General features: G+C 40.3%; 1 protein-coding gene across 4 annotated transcripts; it reads left to right on the top strand.

The window, feature by feature from the left end:
- Positions 1-1,755: 1,755 nt before the first annotated feature.
- On the top strand, positions 1,756-16,179 carry DUT (deoxyuridine triphosphatase). Of its 4 annotated transcripts, none has more exons than XM_021718536.1 (7): positions 1,756-1,813; positions 2,834-2,972; positions 4,734-4,825; positions 6,544-6,588; positions 15,367-15,441; positions 15,600-15,670; positions 16,070-16,179. In XM_021718536.1, exons 1-7 carry the CDS (start codon positions 1,789-1,791, stop codon positions 16,124-16,126), a joined length of 504 nt encoding a protein of 167 aa, XP_021574211.1. In that variant the 5' UTR covers positions 1,756-1,788; the 3' UTR covers positions 16,127-16,179. The 4 variants fall into 4 exon arrangements, with proteins under 4 accessions (XP_021574211.1, XP_021574213.1, XP_008068153.2 ...); XM_021718538.1 differs by lacking the exon at positions 1,756-1,813 and adding an exon at positions 2,051-2,063; XM_008069962.2 differs by lacking the exon at positions 1,756-1,813 and adding an exon at positions 2,051-2,301.
- The last annotated feature ends 2,791 nt before the right edge of the window (positions 16,180-18,970 follow it).

Below are 18,970 nucleotides of genomic sequence, written 5' to 3'. Positions count from 1 at the left end.
AGGGACAAGTATAGAAAAAAGAAAAAACTATATCACATTACTTATCTCAGCAGTGAATATTTGCATATGTAGTCATGATAAAGTACACACAAACTGCAGAATTACACAAACATTGTTAGCATGGTGAGGAGGGTAAAAGACTTCAATCCTCCACTATCCTGAGAAAATGCATGTCATTTTTTTTAAGCAACATAGAATCTAGAAACAGAAGGTAACTTCCAGTAGAAAGAGCCAAAAAAAAATCTGAAGTGTTGCCCTAAGGAGTGAGACTTGAAGAGGGGGTAGTGGTATGCGCGTGGGGGGGGGGGTGTAGGCCCTGAAAAAGCATTATATGGAGAAAGTCTTTGCTTGAAAATTAAAGTGGGCAGACAAATCAAAAGACTTATTTTACAGATAAGGTTGCCCAAGCTGGACTCCATCTTCTAGGGTCAAGTGATCCTCCAGCCTCAGCCTCCTGGGTGGCTGGAACTACAGGTGCATACCACCATATCATGCAAAATCAAGACTTCGAGAAGTGATAATATACAAAGGTCTGAGAGACTAGACAATGAGATCACTATCATTCATCCATGTAACAGTATTCATAAAGCACCCTTCTGGACTCAGCACTAAATCAGACACCATATAAAGTCCCTCCCCTAAGAAACTTGTATACTGTAAGAAAAGGATTGAAAGTGGCAGGAAACTGTGGGGGGGTGGGGTCGACAGTAGTCCATCTCTGCCTGGGGTGGGGGGGGCACACCTCATCGATAAGGGTAACTGCATGGTGAATATTTGTATACCTAGCCCTGAATTGTACCCCACAATTTTAAACAGAAATTAAAAGAGGAAAAAAAAAAAAGGAAACTTGTAAATACACAATGAACAGGAAAATAAATACAAACAAGTATAGATGTAGTAAAAACATGTGAATGGAAAAAAAAAACAACCTAATCACTGTGATAGAAAACGATAGTGAGGGGAAGACAAGGCCACTACTTCACTTAAGTTTATCAGGGAAGGCTTCTCTGAGATAGAAATTTGAAAGACATGAAGCAAAAACTAAGGCAGGAAACAGTCTAGCAGCGGTAGAAAGCCATTGTGGCCAGAAGACCCAGAAGTGAGTGGGACAATGATGGTTCAAGACGAGCCTGGAAAATAGCAGGGGCTCAGATCATGTTGGTATAGGTATAAGTTTAGGAGTCCTAAGTGTAATAAAGTCACAGGAAAAAAGTGTAAACAGTATATTCCATAACCTCACCCAGAGGAATTCCAACGTTGAGGAGTCAGTCGAGGGACTGAAAGGGAGGGCCACAGTAAAGAAATTTGAAAACTTCCCCAATATTACCTTAATATTTTTACTTGCACTTTTCTAAAGCTGCCCTGTAGCTACTATTCTGATTTCGAAAATTAAAGTGCATTCCTTTCTCAGACTGTTGTCACTTGGAAATGACTGGAGATACTTGCATCCCCCCCCCAAAAAATCAATTTACAATTATCTAGAAACTTATTCATCCCCGCCGTAAGTCTTACCACCGTGGCCCAGGATCTGCGTTCCAACCCAGCCACAGGGTTCCCCCGCCCTGTGCTTGCTGGGGTCACCCCAAACCTCAGCGCCAGGATTCTAACGCCCTCCTCTCCCCCCCTTAACAGTAAACACGATAACGTCTCGCACGGTGGGTGCTGTGAGGAAACGGAGCGCGCCGTCTTGCCCACTGCCTCGGGAATGACACCGTGCAGTGCCTGTCACGGGTACCGTGACACGTTTGCGCGGCCCAGGGGGGGCCCCGAGCTCAGAGGCAGGGAGTCATGGCCGCGGGCGGTGCAGCCCCAGGTAAGTCAGCCCAGGAGCAGGGCCCGGCCGGGCGGACGCTCTCGGAAAACTGCGAAGGGCGAGGACGAGATAAGGAGGCTGGCGGAGGCGACATTCCGGACGCCGGGGCCCCGGAGCCCAGGGCCGCAGCCAGCCCAGCGCAGCCGACGCGCAGCCTCCCTGCGGCCCTCGTCAGGTGGCGGCGGTTACTGCTTCCGAGGTCACTCGCTCGGGACGCGAGCGGGAGAGCAGGCCTGGCGCACGTCCGGAGGCGCGGACGACACCACCCGCACACGCTTTGGGGGACATGGCTCCCCTCGACCCCCGCCACGCGCTCGGCCTCCGTTCTTTGCTCCGCTCGGTGTTTCCACACGCGCGAGGCGCACGGCCAAGGGCCAAGGCCGCCGGCGTCTCCGGGCCGGGCCCGCCTCCCGGCCCCGCTGCGCAGCTCGAGACGCTCCGGCCCCTGTCCAGCGCTCACTCGCCGAGCCGAGGCTGCCGCGGAGCCAGTAAAGTCGGGGGTCCAGGCTAGAAGGGCGCGCTTTCGAAGGCGTGGGGACGCCCGACACCCCCTCTGCGGGCCCCGCCCGCGGCGCGGGAGGAGAGTGGCGGGCCCCGCGCCACCGGAAACGAGGCTCACCGACTCCGGGCGGTGGGGTGGGGGTGGGGGTGGGAGGGGTATAGGCGGGCGTGCGGCCTCTGCGCGTGCGGGAGCGAGTCCATTCGGGTCCTCTCAGCGGGGGGAGGGAGAGGGTCTCTACTTGTGAGTGAGGCCACAGAAGCTGTCCCCTCTAAGTTATACCCGCCCACCACATTGGAAGACCCTGCTAACGTTCACTAGTTTCCTATCCCAAATCCTGCTTTTAGTAACGGGCTTCCAGCGCCAAATTTGAATCTCGTCTCCCCTGTCAGCCAGAATGGTGGACTCGGGGAGGAGCTGGCGGGAAATTTGGATTTTGGCGGGTTCGCTGTTGCAGCCCCTCACCTTGCGCTCTTATTCCCTCCGCTGGTCTTCTCTCTCGGCCATGCCCTGCTCTGAAGAGACCCCTGCCATTTCCCCTAGCAAGCGGCCCCGGCCTGCGAAGGAGGGCGGCATGCAGCTCCGCTTCGCCCGGCTCTCCGAGCACGCCTCGGCCCCGACCCGGGGGTCCGCGCGGGCCGCGGGCTATGACCTGTACAGGTGAGTGGGGATCTCCCGGCGCCCGCGCGCCACGGCGAGAGGGCTGAGGTCAAGGCATGTTAGCTCATGTCCAGGCCCTCTGCGGCCAGAGCTGGAAACATTTCGCCAAAAAGATCACAGAAACAAACTCTTTTTGCATATATTCCAGGCTTATAGCCTTTCTCATGTTGAAAAACAGTTTTCGTCTTTAGCATAAATTCAATAGGGATTTGGGCTAAGAGTGCGCCGTGATAGATAAATAACTCTAAAATGCCCACCAAGGCGTTAGTTTCCTAGTGTACCCTTTCCTAGTGGGGGGGAGAGATGAATAAGGGTCTTCGTGACCTTAAAGGAGTGGCCTGAGGGTGATGCCGTGCATAGAAGAAAAGCCGAAGTGGTGGAAACCTAGGGTCTGAAAACATCTAGGAAGGATTAATGAAAGCTATTTTTGCCTCAGAGGGTTAGTTTTAGATCTCCAGACATTCATTCGGCCCAGGGACTAGGAATTTCAGAAAGGATCAGAAAATGAAAAGCAAAGATAGCACCCTTTTATTTGAACAGCACTTTTTACATGTACTAAACACTTTTCCCTTATGCTGTTTAATTCTCCTCAATCCTGAAATAGATGAGAATGATTTTTTACAAATGAGAGAGTATGTGAAGAGCTAAATTGATTTGCTCGAGGGCTTGAATTTAATAGAAATTTTGCCCTGAGTTTTGTGCTTTTTAATTTGACTGTTGTGCCCAGTTCTCGGAATCATTAAGGTGGGTGAAAAGTGATGCTAGGAGGGAGGGAGTGTTTATTATATGATTAAGTCCTGTGCATTAGAATTGTGCAAAGCATCTCAGGTAATTCACATGTGTGAACTATTGGTTTAAATTATGAATACAGGAGAAGGGAGAAAGAATGCTGGTAACAGAAAAGAACCGAAGAAAAGGTATAGACGGTTGGCTAATTCTAATGATTAAAAATAGAGTGATGCAGTTTAAGTAGACTCTTAATATATGTTTGAGCACTGTCGTGAGTCTTAGGGGAGTTTTTGATTTAAGATATTTTAAGTAGCCTCCTAATAAACACAGGTGACTTTATACTGACATTTACATGAAAATAACAGATCTCTTTAACAAGTTAGGGCTTAACTATTTAAAGAGGAATTCCAGTGAAAGAAGTGGAGGTATAGTACTGTACTGTTTTACTGATTCTCCTTTATTTTGTCCACACATTTTCTCCTTTCATCCTGCAGGTTTTCCCTAATCACACAGGATTGTTGTTAGAATAAAATGAGTAGATACATGTAAAACAGAACTGTGCCTGGCATGTAGTAGGGGCTTAATCTGTGCTTACTATTAATTAGCTAGTAAGTGCCCATTGACTCTATCTTCATTTTCCTTTTTTTATACTATGTTAGTGAAGCATACGCATTCCAAAAGTCTGCCTTTCTGCCCCCTCAGGCTAATATGTACCTCATTTTCCCAGTAAAGTTCTGTTCAGAGGTGAAGACATTTACATCTCTTCTCTCCACTGAAAATATTCACAGATAATTATTTTATCCAAAACTTACTATTTTAAATCACAAACTAAAAGAAAATATCTACTTCTGCCATTTTCATAAACTTTTAAAGATGAGCTGGAAATTCATAGCAAAATTTATTATAGAAGCTAAGGTTGCATTAATTTTGAGAAATATATCTAAATCAATTCTATATACCTGGCCCCAAAGAAAGAATATAAAAACAATCTTATAAATAAATTCTAGTTATTTTCTTTCAATATCTTTTTAGTGCCTATGATTATACAATACCACCTATGGAGAAAGCTCTTGTGAAAACGGACATTCAGATAGCTCTTCCTTCTGGGTGTTATGGAAGAGTAGGTAAGTGGTTTAAGAAACAGTAACTGTCAAGCTCTTTGTAATGTGCTCTTTCATCTTAGTTTCATGTGGGGTAATAAAGGGTATTGCTTGGGCTGTCCTCAAAGAAGCACCATCTGTGGTGGCAAATATAATGATTTGAAAACCTTCATTTACATATCTGCTTTTGCCTCTATCTGTTTGCTGTTTTATCTCTGCTTCCCTACTGTTTTCTCTCTGCAAAGTACTATAGCTTTTAGGTTCACATTGACCCAGGAGATTTTTCTCAGAATACCTCACTGTGAGAAAAATGGAAAAGTTAAGTGATTTTTAACTGGAGCTTTTCCCCATTGCTACCTCCCCCTTCGAGGATTAGATTGCATATGAGGTCAGATTTCTTTTTGAAGACAGTGATGAAAGTGGCTAAGAAAATAGAGGCTTAGGATGTGGCACGTGGCATTTATATTATGAAAGTGAAACTTCTGACCCCTGTTAGTCCCAGAATATATCAGCCCACTTAACCTTTTCTTGTTTTGGTATCCTCCTATGGGGTCTTCAGTGTTCTAGAGGCAAATGTTTTGTACTGGGAGGAGCTAGGACAAGTCAGCACACTTGATTTTTCTGGAACTAGTCAGTCGTCACCAGAAAATTCAAACTTCTTTTCAAGAGTATACCTACTTTTTACTAACTTCAGAGTAAACATAAAGGGGCAAATGGAACTGTGACCCCCCCCCTCCAGGGAAAGGAGTTAGAATAGCCCCATCTTGTTAGCCATGAGTGAGAGAACTGCTAATACTTCAGCCCTTAAAGACAATAAAATGGGCTGTCTCCTTAACTCTTTTTGGCACCATTGTGTGCATTTTTATAGTTTTTTGGTGGATTAAGGGCAGGAAATGGAGTGAAATAAGGGTCCGTGCAGGAAGAGACAGTATTTATTGACAAAGTACCAAATTTAAATTAATCTGAAATAAAATGCTAGAAGTTAGGATAATTAATGGTGGGCCTGATGCATAAGTCAGCAAGTATAAAGCATAAACTTAGTTTTTTTTTTTAGTGTTAAAAAGTATATAGGAATTGAATTTTTGAGGCTTAGTTTTTAGCATTTTGCTTGACTAATATTATGCCTTTTATCGGTTCATGTGTTTCATACAGGTAGTCTTTTGGCACCTGAATCATTAGTAGGAGTCCCAAATTCTAGGATATCCATACTCTGCTACTGTTTGGTTAAGTTTCTCTTTCCTCCTCCTCCCCTCTCTCCCTTACCCCTCCCTTCCCTTCCTTCCCTGCCTCTCATCTACATTGTTTATGATGAAGTCTCTGGTCTTAAAGCCAAAGTCCTCTTCCTCCTGTGCCCCTGCTAGCCACACTCCTCTCTCTCTTCTCCTTTGTGGCCAGACTTATTCAAAGAGTGGTCTGTGCTTGTTCCCACTTGCTCACCTTTCAGCTCATTGTAGCAGTCCTCCTAGGTCTACAACACTACAAATCTCACTTGACTGGAGTCATGTGGGAATGGTTTAAGTTAGCTTTGAATTAAAACCTTGTGAGGTTTTTCTAAACTATTCTTGCCAACTTTAGTAATCTCTTATGATAAATATATTGTTTAATACAGAACCATCTACTAAAGTTAAGATGAAGATATGGATATAGGTGGGGAGAGTGACATGCTTAGATGGCACCAATTATATATATCTCCTGTTGCCCTTCCCCTTTAAAATAGCAATGTCTCCTTTTTTGTTTTTTAGCTCCACGTTCTGGCTTGGCTGCAAAACACTTTATAGATGTAGGAGGTAATATGTTTATGTTTTTATTCTGTAAATGTTTGTAAGTATTTACTTTTTCTGTTTAAAAGTTAGTATTAAAATGACAGATTTTATTTTTGTTTTCAAGAAAAGGATTTTTTTGTTGTGTCTTGCCTTTTTAGAAATTCCAACATATGAAGTAGTAGACAATTGTGGTATAGTTTCAAATACTATTTTATAATGTTTAATTTCTTTTTTTTTTTTTGAGTTGGAGTCTCACTCTGTCGCCCAGACTGGAGTGCAGTGTCCGCTCTCGGCCACCGCAGCCTTGACCTGCTGGGCTCCGGTGATCCTTCCGCCTCAGCCTTCCAAGTAGCCGGAATTACAGGCATGTGCTATCATGCCCGGCTGATTTTTTGATTTATTGTAGAGATGAGGTCTCGCTGCCCAGGCGGGTCTCGAACCTGCAGGCTCAGGCGATCCACTCACCTCAGCCTCCCAAAGGCGCGGGATTGCAGGCTGAGCCACCGAGCCCAGTTGAATGTTTAATTTTTAAGTAACATGTAATATGCATGTTATTTTATTAATAGGCTAACTAGACACTATCTGACAAGAGGGGTTTTTGTCTTGGTTTAGTGATAATCTACATTTAGTCAAAATGCTTAGAAGAAAGTTTTGTTTTATAAGGGGAAGAAAAGTTTGTATGTGGTTATTTTAATTATATTTTAACTAATGATTTAACAGGTTTTTTTTTGAGTTTGAGTTTATCTACTCTTGTCACCCAGGCTTGAGTGCAGGGACACTCTCAAGGCCACCGCAGCCTCGACCTGCTGAGCTTAGGTGATCCTTCCGCCTCAGCCTTCCAAGTAGTAGCTGGAACTACAGATGCTCGCCACCACACCTGGCTAGTTTTTGTGATTTATTGTAGAGACAAGGTCTCACCAAGTTGCCTAGACTGGTTGCATACCCCCAGGCTCAGGCAGTCCTCTTGCCCTGGCCTCCCAAAGTGCTGGAATTATAGGCTAAGCCACCGCACCTGGCCTGATTTAACAGTTTTTAATAGTTACTTGTATTAGGTCCCAGCTGATGTCACTAACTAGCTAGTTGTTACTTAACATTTCTGACCCTTAGTTGCCTCATCTGTACAGTGTGATTAAGCAAAAAAAGTTATTTTAAAAATGCAGGAATATCTTGAAAGAATTTTCTTACCTCCATTAGAGAGTGTATCGCAGGAACCCCAAACTAGATAGGGTGCTCAGGTAATGTTTACTTATTTCAACCAGGAAAACAGGTTGGCAAAGGCATGGGTTTATTATTAGTTACAGGAGGGAGCCAGTGGCAGCCAGTTAGTACAAAGCTCTCCAGCTACTTCAATAGATGTGGGGAAAGATTATATATCCCCAGCAGGGAGGAGGAGTGAGACACAAACAATAGCATGACTACTCCCAGTGGGGAGAAAGGGTGAGACACAAACAATACCATGCTGAGCAGAGAAGCGGGAACAAGGGTGTTTATCCCCTTAGCACATACCTTGTGTACACAGATGTACATATCTCCAAAACATCTTGACTGGGTGCAGATAGCCTTGGCCAGGGGCCATCTTCCCAATCAGGAAGCAGTCGTCGGGGGAAGGGGGAGCAGGGTATAGTTACCCCACAGAGAGCTATCCATATTTGGCAAAATATGACAAGAAAATCTTTCTCTGAAGTCAGGACAGAAAATGCTGTACTTCTCAAATTTTTTTGTCAAGAAAGTCCTCAGTGGCTCCTGTTTCCTTTATAACAAAGCCTTACTCCTGTCTCTAAAAGTTGACAACTTCCTCATATGACCCCTTTCATGAAAAAGGCCCAGTGATAACAACCCTTGCTGTAGGATTTCTGGCCATCCCCTCATTGTAAAGAAATTCCTACTTTTCTGATATATTTCCCTTGCTTTGGATCTCCTTGGTTTGGGGTTCAGACCCCATGACATGGTCTCCATGTCCTGAACCTTTTTTTTTTTATGAGTTGGAGTCTCACTGTCACCCAGACTGGAGTGCAGTGGCCGCTCCCAGCCACTGCAGCCTCGCCCTGCTGGGCTCTGGCGATTCTTCCGCCTCAGCCTTCCAAGTAGCTGGAACTACAGGCATGTGCTACCATGCCCGGCTAATTTTTTGATTTATTGTAGAGATGAGGTCTCCCCAAGTTGCCCAGGCAGGTCTTGAACCCGCAGGCTCACACAGTCCACTGACCTTGGCCTCCCAAAGCACTGGGATTACAGGCTGAGCCACCGAGCCCAGCCCCTGAACCTTTTTTATCTCCGAGAATAGTGAGTGTTTAACTTAACAAGACATCAAGACATCTTGGCCCTCAGATAAATGGGTATGCTCGATTCTCCAACCATTTTTACAGAGCTAATTTATCAAAGCTTTTTAACAGATCAGAAAACTGGCTAAGAGATGAACCCAAGTTGAGGCATGTTAAAAACTGGAGTCTCAATCCATGTGATTCCAAGAACCTTGTTCTGCTGAGCATGGTGGCTAATGCCTGTAATCCCAAGCACTTTGGGAGGTGGAGGCAAGAGGATTGCCAAACCCAAGGGTTCGAGACCAGCCTGGACAACTTGACGAGACCTCGTCTGTACAATAAATTTTAAAAATTAGCCAGGCATGTCACCTGAGCCCAGCAGGTGGAGGCTGCAGTGGTTGTGAGTGTGCCACTACACTCCAGCCTGGGCAACAGAGCGAAACTCCAACTCAGAAAAAATAAAATAAAAATGGCTTTTAAAAAGTGTTGCAGCTGTTAGAATTTGTCTAGCAGGCTTTCCGGTCTACCCCGGAAGGCCCCTCCGAAAAAGAGGAAAAAAATGAACCTTGTTCTTTCCACTGCAATTAAAGCAAGATTTCCATGCCCCATTCCCTTCAATTAACACTGTTGTGAATTAGCTTACTGTTGGATGCCACCACAAGGGCCAAGCCTGGCTATCCCAGGGGCTGGTGTCTCCCCATGGTGTCACTAGGTGGTGCTGTGGGGTAAGATGGGATTCTCCCACCCCCACCCCCACCCCCAAATAGTCTATAGCTCATTCTTAGGGACTAAAGGGTTTTACATAGCAGGAATTGACATCAACTGCCCACTCAGGTTGAAGATTTCTTGGACCCAGTCACTTATGCTTTATGTTCAAAAGTGCTTTTATAAGGTCAAGTATGGTCACTTGGGACCATCATTTAAGGATATGAACGATTGTATATATTCTTAAGGAAGTTTCAAAAGATTGTGAAAGGGATGGGAGCTTTGGAGTAACAACTGGGTTTAGGTCCCAGCTGTGTCACTAACTAGCTAGCTGATTCTTAACTTCTCACTCACATCTGTTTCCTCATCTATACAGTGGAAATTTAGTGTGCCTGCCTCAGAGGCGTGGGAGGATTAAACGATAATGTATGTAAAACTTCTATCTAATACAGTGCTTAGCACATATTAGATTCTATAAGTTATTATTTCTGTCCCTAAGGGATTTCTAGGTATTTTTATGTGGAAACTTTTTTTTTTCACTTTGCTACTAATTTTTGCTCTATTTAAAACAACCCTCTGGGAAAAAAAATTCATGTAAAAGAAATGGAAAGTTAGTTTGCCTGGTGATTAGTATAGTGTTATTCATAAAATCACATTGTAGGGTGTTCATGGATGCAGAGTGTCTTAAAAATGTCTCTTAGGCACAAGTTTATCATAGTTGGCAACTCATTTTATTTCTAAAGAGGGATGTTAGATCCAGACTGTAAATAAGGGTCAAAGGGAAAAGTTGAGTATGCAGGATTCCGTTCAGAATTCACATCTGGTAGGTGTGGATAGTTTTCACTAAAAAAGGTTTCCAACAAATGACATGCCAAACTCTTGACACAGTAGAACTTTTGCCTGAAGTCAGTTAATCACTCTGCCAGTTCCAATGCATGATTTTTCCAGTGATAACTTCAAGATACTTTCTGCTTTCTCATGAAGAGAAATATCCCTGATGCTTAGATCCCTTAGGCAAGGGAGGAATAAGTCTTAGATTTTTCTTGAAGATCAAATGGCAATTGGGTAGTAAATGAATTTAGAATTATTGAATTTTTTTATACCATTGGCATTTATGCTAAAAAAAATATTGGGGCCTTTTCTTTTATCATACATTTTAATTGACTTCAAACAATTTAATTTCTTTCAGTTAGTTAAAAAGGCTTTTCATATTTTTGTGTCCCAGGCATAAAATCTTTATATCACCTGGCTCTACAGAATTCAAAGGCACCCAACCATTGCTTACTCTCTATAGGACTACTTTATAGATCTACAGCAGAGGCTTCTACAAAAAGGGAGTGTTTTTATATGGTAAAAGACACCATGAATTTAAAAAGCAAATATTTACAACTCATGAAAAAGAACATATAAGAAAAAAAAATCATAATGATAAAATACAGAGAGGACTTGCAAATGTCCAACACAAACATGTAAGAGGATAAAAGTCTAGCCTTGCTGGGTACAGTGGCTCATGCCTATAATCGCAGCACTTTGGAAGACCAAGACAGGAGCCTCACTTGAACTCAAGAGTTGAAAACCAACCTAGACAACATAGCGATCTTGTCTCTACAAAAAATTAGCTGGGTGTGGTGGTGCATACCTCTAATCCCAGCTACTCAGGAGGCTGAGGCAGAATCATTACCTGAACCCAGGAGGTCGAGACCGCAGTGAGTCATGATTGTGCCATTGTACTTCATCCTGGGCTACAGAGTGAGACCCCAACTGAAAAGAAAAATAAAAAGTCCAGCCTCGCTAGTCATCAGGGAAATGCAAAATAAAGCAATGAGATGCCATTTTTTACTCATCATATTAGCCAGAATTTAAAAGATTGCTGCCATCTAGTACTGGCAAGGATTTTGGGAACAGGTATCCTCAAATATTGCTGGTGAAAGTTTGGATGGCTGCACCTTTTTTTTGTTGTTGTTTTGGAAAATTATCTAGCAGTAGCCTTTAAAATATACATACGTACACTTTGACCCAGGAAAATGCTTTCTGCAACCTATTTGATGAGAATAAAAAGTACTAATGTGCAAGGATAATTGTAAAGGACTGCTTTCTTTATTATAGCAAAATGTGAAAGCAGCTTAAATGTCTTATATCATGTAAGTTACATAGAAATAATGGTGCTGTATTTCCAAATATTGTGTCTACAAAGAATGACTGATTTACATATATTAATCTCAAAGGATGTCTGATATTTTAAATAGAAAAAAAAGTAAAGTAATATGTAAAGTATATTGTAAGATTGTCTTTCTCAGGGAGGGTAAAGGAATATTATTAGCTTTTACTTTATATGTATTTGTATTATTTGGGTAATTTTGAAATTTTCTAATAGAAACATGAGCGTTCAATAGTCAATCCACATTGTCTTTCTCTAACTCATTTGACATAAATGATTTATTAGCCTGTACTTCAAAGTCTCCCAATATGGAAATTCCTTAACTTTCTCTAGTCATTTGTTCCACCATGGAACAACATGCTATACTAAGGGGTTTCTTCATTAAATTTAGTTTAAATCATTCCTGCTCCTGCAGTCAAAATTTCTCCATATAGATAATGTGGAAAACAGCTGGTCCCATCTTCATACCGATTTTTTCATAAATATTAAGGTCTAAATTAATGGTCAGCTGGCAGTGGGGAAAGAAACCAGAGTTTTAATATTCTTTGCATTGGTCAAAGTTGTTACTGGAGAACTAGAAAAGAATTGTTTCCTTTAGGCCAGACATGACATGAGTTGCCTTTGCTGCTTTTTCAGCCCACCCTTATACTCACCTTTCTCCTCAATGTTAAATATTTATTTATCTTTAATTCAAACTCATAAAGATCTTGTATTGAGAACCTTTTAAGAAGTGTTTCGATTCAGATTCACTTGTTACTAGTAATTCATTCATAAAGCACAGGGGTTCATTTAAACTTCTCATATAATCCACTGGAAAAATCTAAAATGTTGGTTTTTCTGAGTATTTTCTCCATGGTGGAACTAAGGGTTTGCCTTTTTTTTTTTCCTATGTGAAAACTGAAAGGGTATACTTATAGATTACCTTTTTTAAAAATGTTGTTTTTAGTTAGCCTTTCCGTATTTCAGAGTATGGGCAAACAGCATTAGTACCCATTGAGCTAAGTTCCTGATTATTTTTGTTTCCTTTTTTTTCCCCCTCATAAGGGTTTGGGTTTTTTGAGGGTGGGGGTAGGGTGTGAATAAGGAGATGATGTAACATGGAGCTACATTCAGTTGAATTCACATGAATCCTATCCAGCCTTTCACAAATTGAGGGGAAATAATTAACATGTATAACAGGAAATGGGGGTGGAGATGGGGAATGAGGGCTAGTAGGCGCAGGGGGTAATGAAAATGTACTAAAATTGACTGGTGATGGTTACACAACTCTGAATACACAATAAGCCACTGAACTGTATACTTCAAATGGATAAATTGTATGATATGTGAATTATATATCGATATAAAAAAAAGAAAATGAAAAGGCCTTGTCTACCTATATTATCTGTGCTTGTGTTTATGGAAACGTTTTAAATTCTCAGCCCAAAGATAAATGCTAGAAGTCTGGTTAGTGTAGCTCTCTGGGCCAGATCAGAGACCTGACTCATGTGTCTCCTGCAGAGATCTGTCCCTGTGTGCATAATCTCAAACAGGTACTAATTATACATATAAAAATGTACTCGTTACCAAGCTTATGTGCTAATGTCTTCTGAGAGAAATCATGCTAAGAAAGGTTGATAGTTCAAATTAAAAGGAGAGGAAGAATATGAAATGAAAAGTTCGGCTTCATTTTTATTATAAAAAGGAAATATTCTGATATTTGCAAGACTGTTGCATAACAGTGTCAGTGTTGATTTATTTCACTGCAGATCTTTAGGTTTTTTGACATTTTTATTTGACTCAATCATATTCCAATCTGGGTATTAGCGGGAACCTGCTACCAGGAAAATCCTTTAATGAAACAATAATTTTCTCCTAGTCTTTTTGGCAAGTGTGCAGGGGTAGACAGTAGGTAGCAGACAGTAATTGCCACTACCAGCTTAAAGTAGGAAATGGTCACAATTTGATAAGGATTGCGAGATGGAAAATTAGGACCCATTTTCTAACTTCATTTGCATTTTAGTGATATTTTGTGGTTTTGAGGCTTTATGTAATACCAGAGCAAGATTCACTGTTAGCTGTAAGACTAAAAATCTCAGAGCATGCTTGCTTCAGCAGCACATGATACTAACATTGGAATGATACAGAGAGATTAGCATAGCCCCTGTGCAAGGATGACACACAAATTTGTGATGCATTTCTTTTTTTAAATTGATGATCCCTGTTGGAATACTTTTGAGTATGAGACAGTGTGTCAGGTGCTGCAGGACATTCTTGAAGAAGACTCAGCCAGCAGCAACTAGACCCCACCCTGAGGCTCTGCATTTGTGCTAAAGTGTAATCATAGTCCATAGTTCAAGACCCCAGCTTTCTTCAGTTTAATTAATTTCTTATCTTAAAAAAATAACTATAGATTGAAATCAGCTGTGTTTGCCAGAAGACTAATAAATGTCTTTGATTCAGACAATTTATGGGTTATATCGAGGTCCCCAAACCCCAAGCCACTATTGGTACCAATCTGAGGCCTGTTAGGAACTCAGTGGCACACCAGGAGGTAAGCAGTGAGCAATGAGTGGTAGGTGAGCCCCACCTCCTGCAACATCAGTGGTGGCCTGCCCATTATTTTATTTACCACTTCTGTCCACTCCTTTTTTAATGGCATGTGGAATAATTATTTCATTATATATTGCAGTGTAATAATAATAGAAATAAAGTGTACAATAAATCATGTACCCTTGAATCTTGAAACTACCTACCTCACTCTACCCCCGTCCGTGGAAAAATTGTCTTCCACAAACCAGTCCCAGATGCCAAAAAGGTTGGGGACCACTAGGGTAGTAAGCATTCTGAGACTAGCTGAATCTCTAATGTTGCCCCCAATTACAAAAATAGTGGAGCATACAAAACAATAAAATAAAACTCAATGAAGTAAAAAACATCATTTGAAGGCCCAGGTCAACATCTAAACCTATTAAGATGCAGGTAACCAAGTCTACCTCTTTAGTAGGTCTGTGTACATAACTTGGTGAAGGACAGGTGCCCTCTGCTTGTGCTACCTCTTTTTGCCCCAGGACTGTGACAACAGCCCCCTGCATAGACCCTCACGGTTTAGATTAGAAGTGTTTTGGTTCACACACCTATAGTGTACACTTGTATATTTAAAAGATAGATGAGAGAATGACTTGTGGAATCAGTCTTTAGTACCTTTAATAAGTCTTGATTTTTGTCTACCTTATTTCATGAGATCAGCTCATTTGATCCTGTTTGAACCACTTTGCTTCTAAAAACTTTGTTCAATTTAGAAAGAAGAGCTCTTGGATGTTGCTTTATCTATGGTCAGTTAAGAAGTATATCTGTTTTTATAGCACAAATAACCCAAATGTCAAATATAAATTGGCTTAAGTGGGAAAAATAATTTTAAAAGTTGGAAAATGTTGGCATGCTTAAATATTTGCATGTTAATAAGTTTTCTTTCACCAGGATTTAGTAAATTTATAGACATATATAGGTAATTTATGTGTTCTTCAGGTAATCTCAAATTCATATGGATATATGTCAGAAAAAATTGTTTTCAAAATAAACTGGGGAGTTATAAAAATATAGATGAGATAAAGAGAAATATCTCAGCTTCCTAAGAATGAGATAATCTTACACTCCTAGTATTCTGATAGCATAAATCAAAATATTTTTTTCCTCCAGCTGGTGTCATAGATGAAGATTATAGAGGAAATGTTGGTGTTGTACTGTTTAATTTTGGCAAAGAAGAGTTTGAAGGTAGGTTAAATATGAGCATTCACATAAATGTAGTGACTTTAATGAGTTACGTATGTGTAAATTATATTGACTCCTCATTCTCATTGAATAAGACAGGATATAGAGAATCCATTAAAAAAAAAAATTCAGTAATAGACTGTTTTGTTTTTTCTTTGAAGTCAAAAAAGGTGACCGAATTGCGCAGCTCATTTGTGAACGAATTTTTTATCCAGAAATAGAAGAAGTTCAAGTAAGTATAAAAGCTGAGAGAATGATGACATAGCATCTTAGGTGAAGAAAAAAATATAATTTTGAGCATTTAATATGCTATTTGTAACTAAATAACAGTATATACGACAGACTTATTTTAAGCAAAATTAAAATCTTAGTTTTAGAATTTCTTGAAATGTTTATTTGTAGATGTTAGTAGCTTTACTTTGAATAATAAATCATTTAAATATACTGTGAACTAATATGTCCTTGGATTTTTAAAAATTATCCAATATTCTAATTTATGGAGCTTTTTAAAAATGTAATTTTCTTTTTGTAATCTCCCTTTTGAGAGGATGCTATAGCAAGAACAAAAATCTTACATTAGAAGCTAGAGAGAAAAACTTTAAAATTAACCATGAGACTTTCTATCTTTCAGGTTTTAGATGACACTGAAAGGGGCGCAGGAGGTTTTGGTTCCACTGGAAAGAATTAAAATTTATGCCAAGAAGAGAAAATGAGAAATTGTACCTTTTTCTTAAAAATAAAGTGTTTTTGTGTTTTGTAAACTTAATAGTTTTGCCTTCTAAAAATATTTAATTTGTTATGATTAAGGAAAGAGTATCTTTGTTGGGATCACATAGAAACTTTCTTGTGTTTTTATTCAATTGATGGCTGTACATAAATCTACTTTGTGGTGACCTAATGCAAACAGTGTCTTTTTAAAATCAAATGTCCATCAGTTACAGACAAAAAAGAAATCTATATTATTTAATTCAATAAATGATACTTCAGTAATATATTTTGCTTAAATTGCTTTAATTGTAAGCAATACTTCTTATTCAATAATTATTTCACAAAAATTATAGCATAGACTGAACTAAAAGAAACAAAAAAGAGGTTATTCCTTGTTCTTCCCTTCTCTTCACTGGCCTAAAAAATTTTTTTTGAATCTTAAGATTCTTTATGCAGATAAGAAGAAGGGAATCTTCAGTTTTTATTAATCTTTTTTGGTCCTTGGTTGAATAGGTAAACGTACATTTGTGAAAAGAAATATAACTTGGGGGTTTGTTATCCCATCAGGCAAATTGATGAGTTTCCTTCACTGAAGTAGCAATAATAGGATGTATCCAAGAAAACATGCAGTTGGATAGGTTTTTCCATCCCAAGGACATAGCTTGAGTAAACATTTATGGGCAGCATTTCAATGCTGATACAGGGCTAATTCTGTGGATTAACTTGATTAACATCTATTGCAGCTTTCTGCTAGGGTGATTTCCTTTCTTTACTGTATTTTTCAGACTCTTTTGTCCCAGGGATTTGGGTGTCACTTAGGTTTTGCCATCAGATGCCATGAGACTCACCAGGCATCATTCTGAAATCACACAGATGGAGTGCTTCTGGAGCTGGCAGCTCTGGTGGCCATCCAGTTTCTGGGATCACACGCTAGAGTTTGGTTCATCTGGTAATTCTCTAGGCCATCTAATACTCTGCAATGCAATTGTCCATCTGTGGGTCGCAATCTGTCAGTGAGTCATGAAGTCAACTCAGTGGGACGTAGCATTTTAAAAAATGAATAGAGGACACATGTCAGAAGGGTAAATGTGAAGATTGTTTGAATTACATATGCAGGCATATTTGTAAAGCGTTATGGTATAAATTATTTCTGTAGTCAATACAATTTAAATATTTTTCTGTAAAACTAGCCAGAATGGATTCTGTTCTATACAACTGAACGCTGACCGGTGCATAGTAACAGTTGAGTAAGAACAAATGAATATATGGCTACCACAATATATGGTCTTAGTTTACACTGTTAATGTTAGTTACCATTTGCAGAAGGTCTGCCATGTGAAACAATTCATAAGCAACCCATTTCTTATATTTGTGAGAGTAGACAAAACACCCATTTTATAGATGACAGAAATAGAGAGGTTTAATCGCCTGTACATTTCAGCTGATGATGATTACTGTCTGTTCTACTGTAACAATACCTGAGACTGGATACTTTATAACAAATAAGATCAAGGGTCTGGCAGGTTTGGTTCCTGGTTCCAAGATGGTGCCTTATTGCTGTGCTTCATTGCTATGTCCTCACATAGGAGAAAGCACACACCCACAAGCTTTTTTATAAGGCACTAACCCATTCATGAAGGCCTTCCTCCTAGGCACCCCCCAATGCTGTTGCACCGGGGATTCAGTTTCTAACACATGGATTTTGGGCACATTCAGATTATAGCAACGACTTAAAACTCTGACCCTTATGCCCTTTGCAGCATCTCCAGTGTCTTCAAAAGGTAGAGGATAAGTTAAGTGAACTGCTAGAAAAGTATGAGATTTAGGTGACGTTAAAATGGCTGCTCCTTGGGTATATTAAACCCACGTTATGTCCTTTAGTGAATAACAACAAAATAGGAACCTCTAAACAACCATTACCAAAGTGACCAGAATATTGTCAGTATGCCAGGAATATATCTCAATATATCTTCTCAATCAGACTCCACTTTTAGAGGTAACCATTCTTTTGATACTGAATCATTTCCTTTACTACCTACGTAAGCCGAAGTTTCATTTTGCCTCGTTTTGAACTTTATATAAATGGAATCATTATATGAATACTTTGGTCTTGCTTTCTTGGGCCAACAGATTTTTACCCATGTTTCATGTAGCTGTGGTTATTTTATTACCTCAGAGTATACCATTGTATTAGTGCACCACAACCTTGCATGCCTGGTATAAACCCAACTGGATCATTATGTATTACTGTTTTTATTACTGAATTTGGCTTGTTAATATTTTGCTTAGTGTTTTTTATCTACATCCATGGGAAGAGACTGGCCTATACTTTTTTGATTCTCACACTCAACCTTTGGTAGCAAAGTTGCCCTACTTTCATAAAGTGCCTTGAGAAGTATTCATTCATTTATTCTTTCTCCCTCTCTTTCTCCCATTCTCTCTCCATCTCTTCCACAGTTCCTGGCTTGCTTTATACCAATTTCAAGAGTCAGTTGTCAAGAAATCCCTGGGAGGTTACCTACCTTTTTCCCCCTGGTTGGTTTTTATATGTATATATCTTCGTTTTTGTGCATATTTTCCATGAATATGTCTTTGGGTTTGTGCAGTTGCACTATGAAGGTCTAGATTACTATTTATCTTTTGGGAATTCATTGAGGCTCTTACTCTGTGTATTGGTTTCTTTTTATCAGTTCTGGAAAATTCCCAGCTTCTCTTTCTTTTCCTCACTTGTTTCATTATAGGGTTTTAACATGTCTGCTCAAATTAGTTATAGTGGCCTATTCTTAATTCAACTTAAAGAAGAAGATTCTTTTTACACCAGTTT

Source organism: Carlito syrichta, unplaced genomic scaffold (genome assembly GCF_000164805.1).
Source record: "Carlito syrichta isolate Samal-C Ts95f unplaced genomic scaffold, Tarsius_syrichta-2.0.1 Scaffold312601, whole genome shotgun sequence".
NCBI lineage: Eukaryota > Metazoa > Chordata > Mammalia > Primates > Tarsiidae > Carlito > Carlito syrichta.
The sequence above is the reverse complement of the archived record's forward strand: the minus strand, read 5'-3'. Positions and strand labels throughout refer to the sequence as shown.

Bases quoted from the DNA above. Each gene is read 5' to 3' on its own strand.
- DUT (XM_008069962.2), top strand. From the start codon at position 2,100: ATGGCTCCCCTCGACCCCCGCCACGCGCTCGGCCTCCGTTCTTTGCTC. The intron at 4,826-6,543 runs GTAAGTGGTTTA...TTTGTTTTTTAG, and splicing joins TGGGTGTTATGGAAGAGTAG to CTCCACGTTCTGGCTTGGCT. The intron at 6,589-15,366 runs GTAATATGTTTA...TTTTTCCTCCAG, and splicing joins ACACTTTATAGATGTAGGAG to CTGGTGTCATAGATGAAGAT.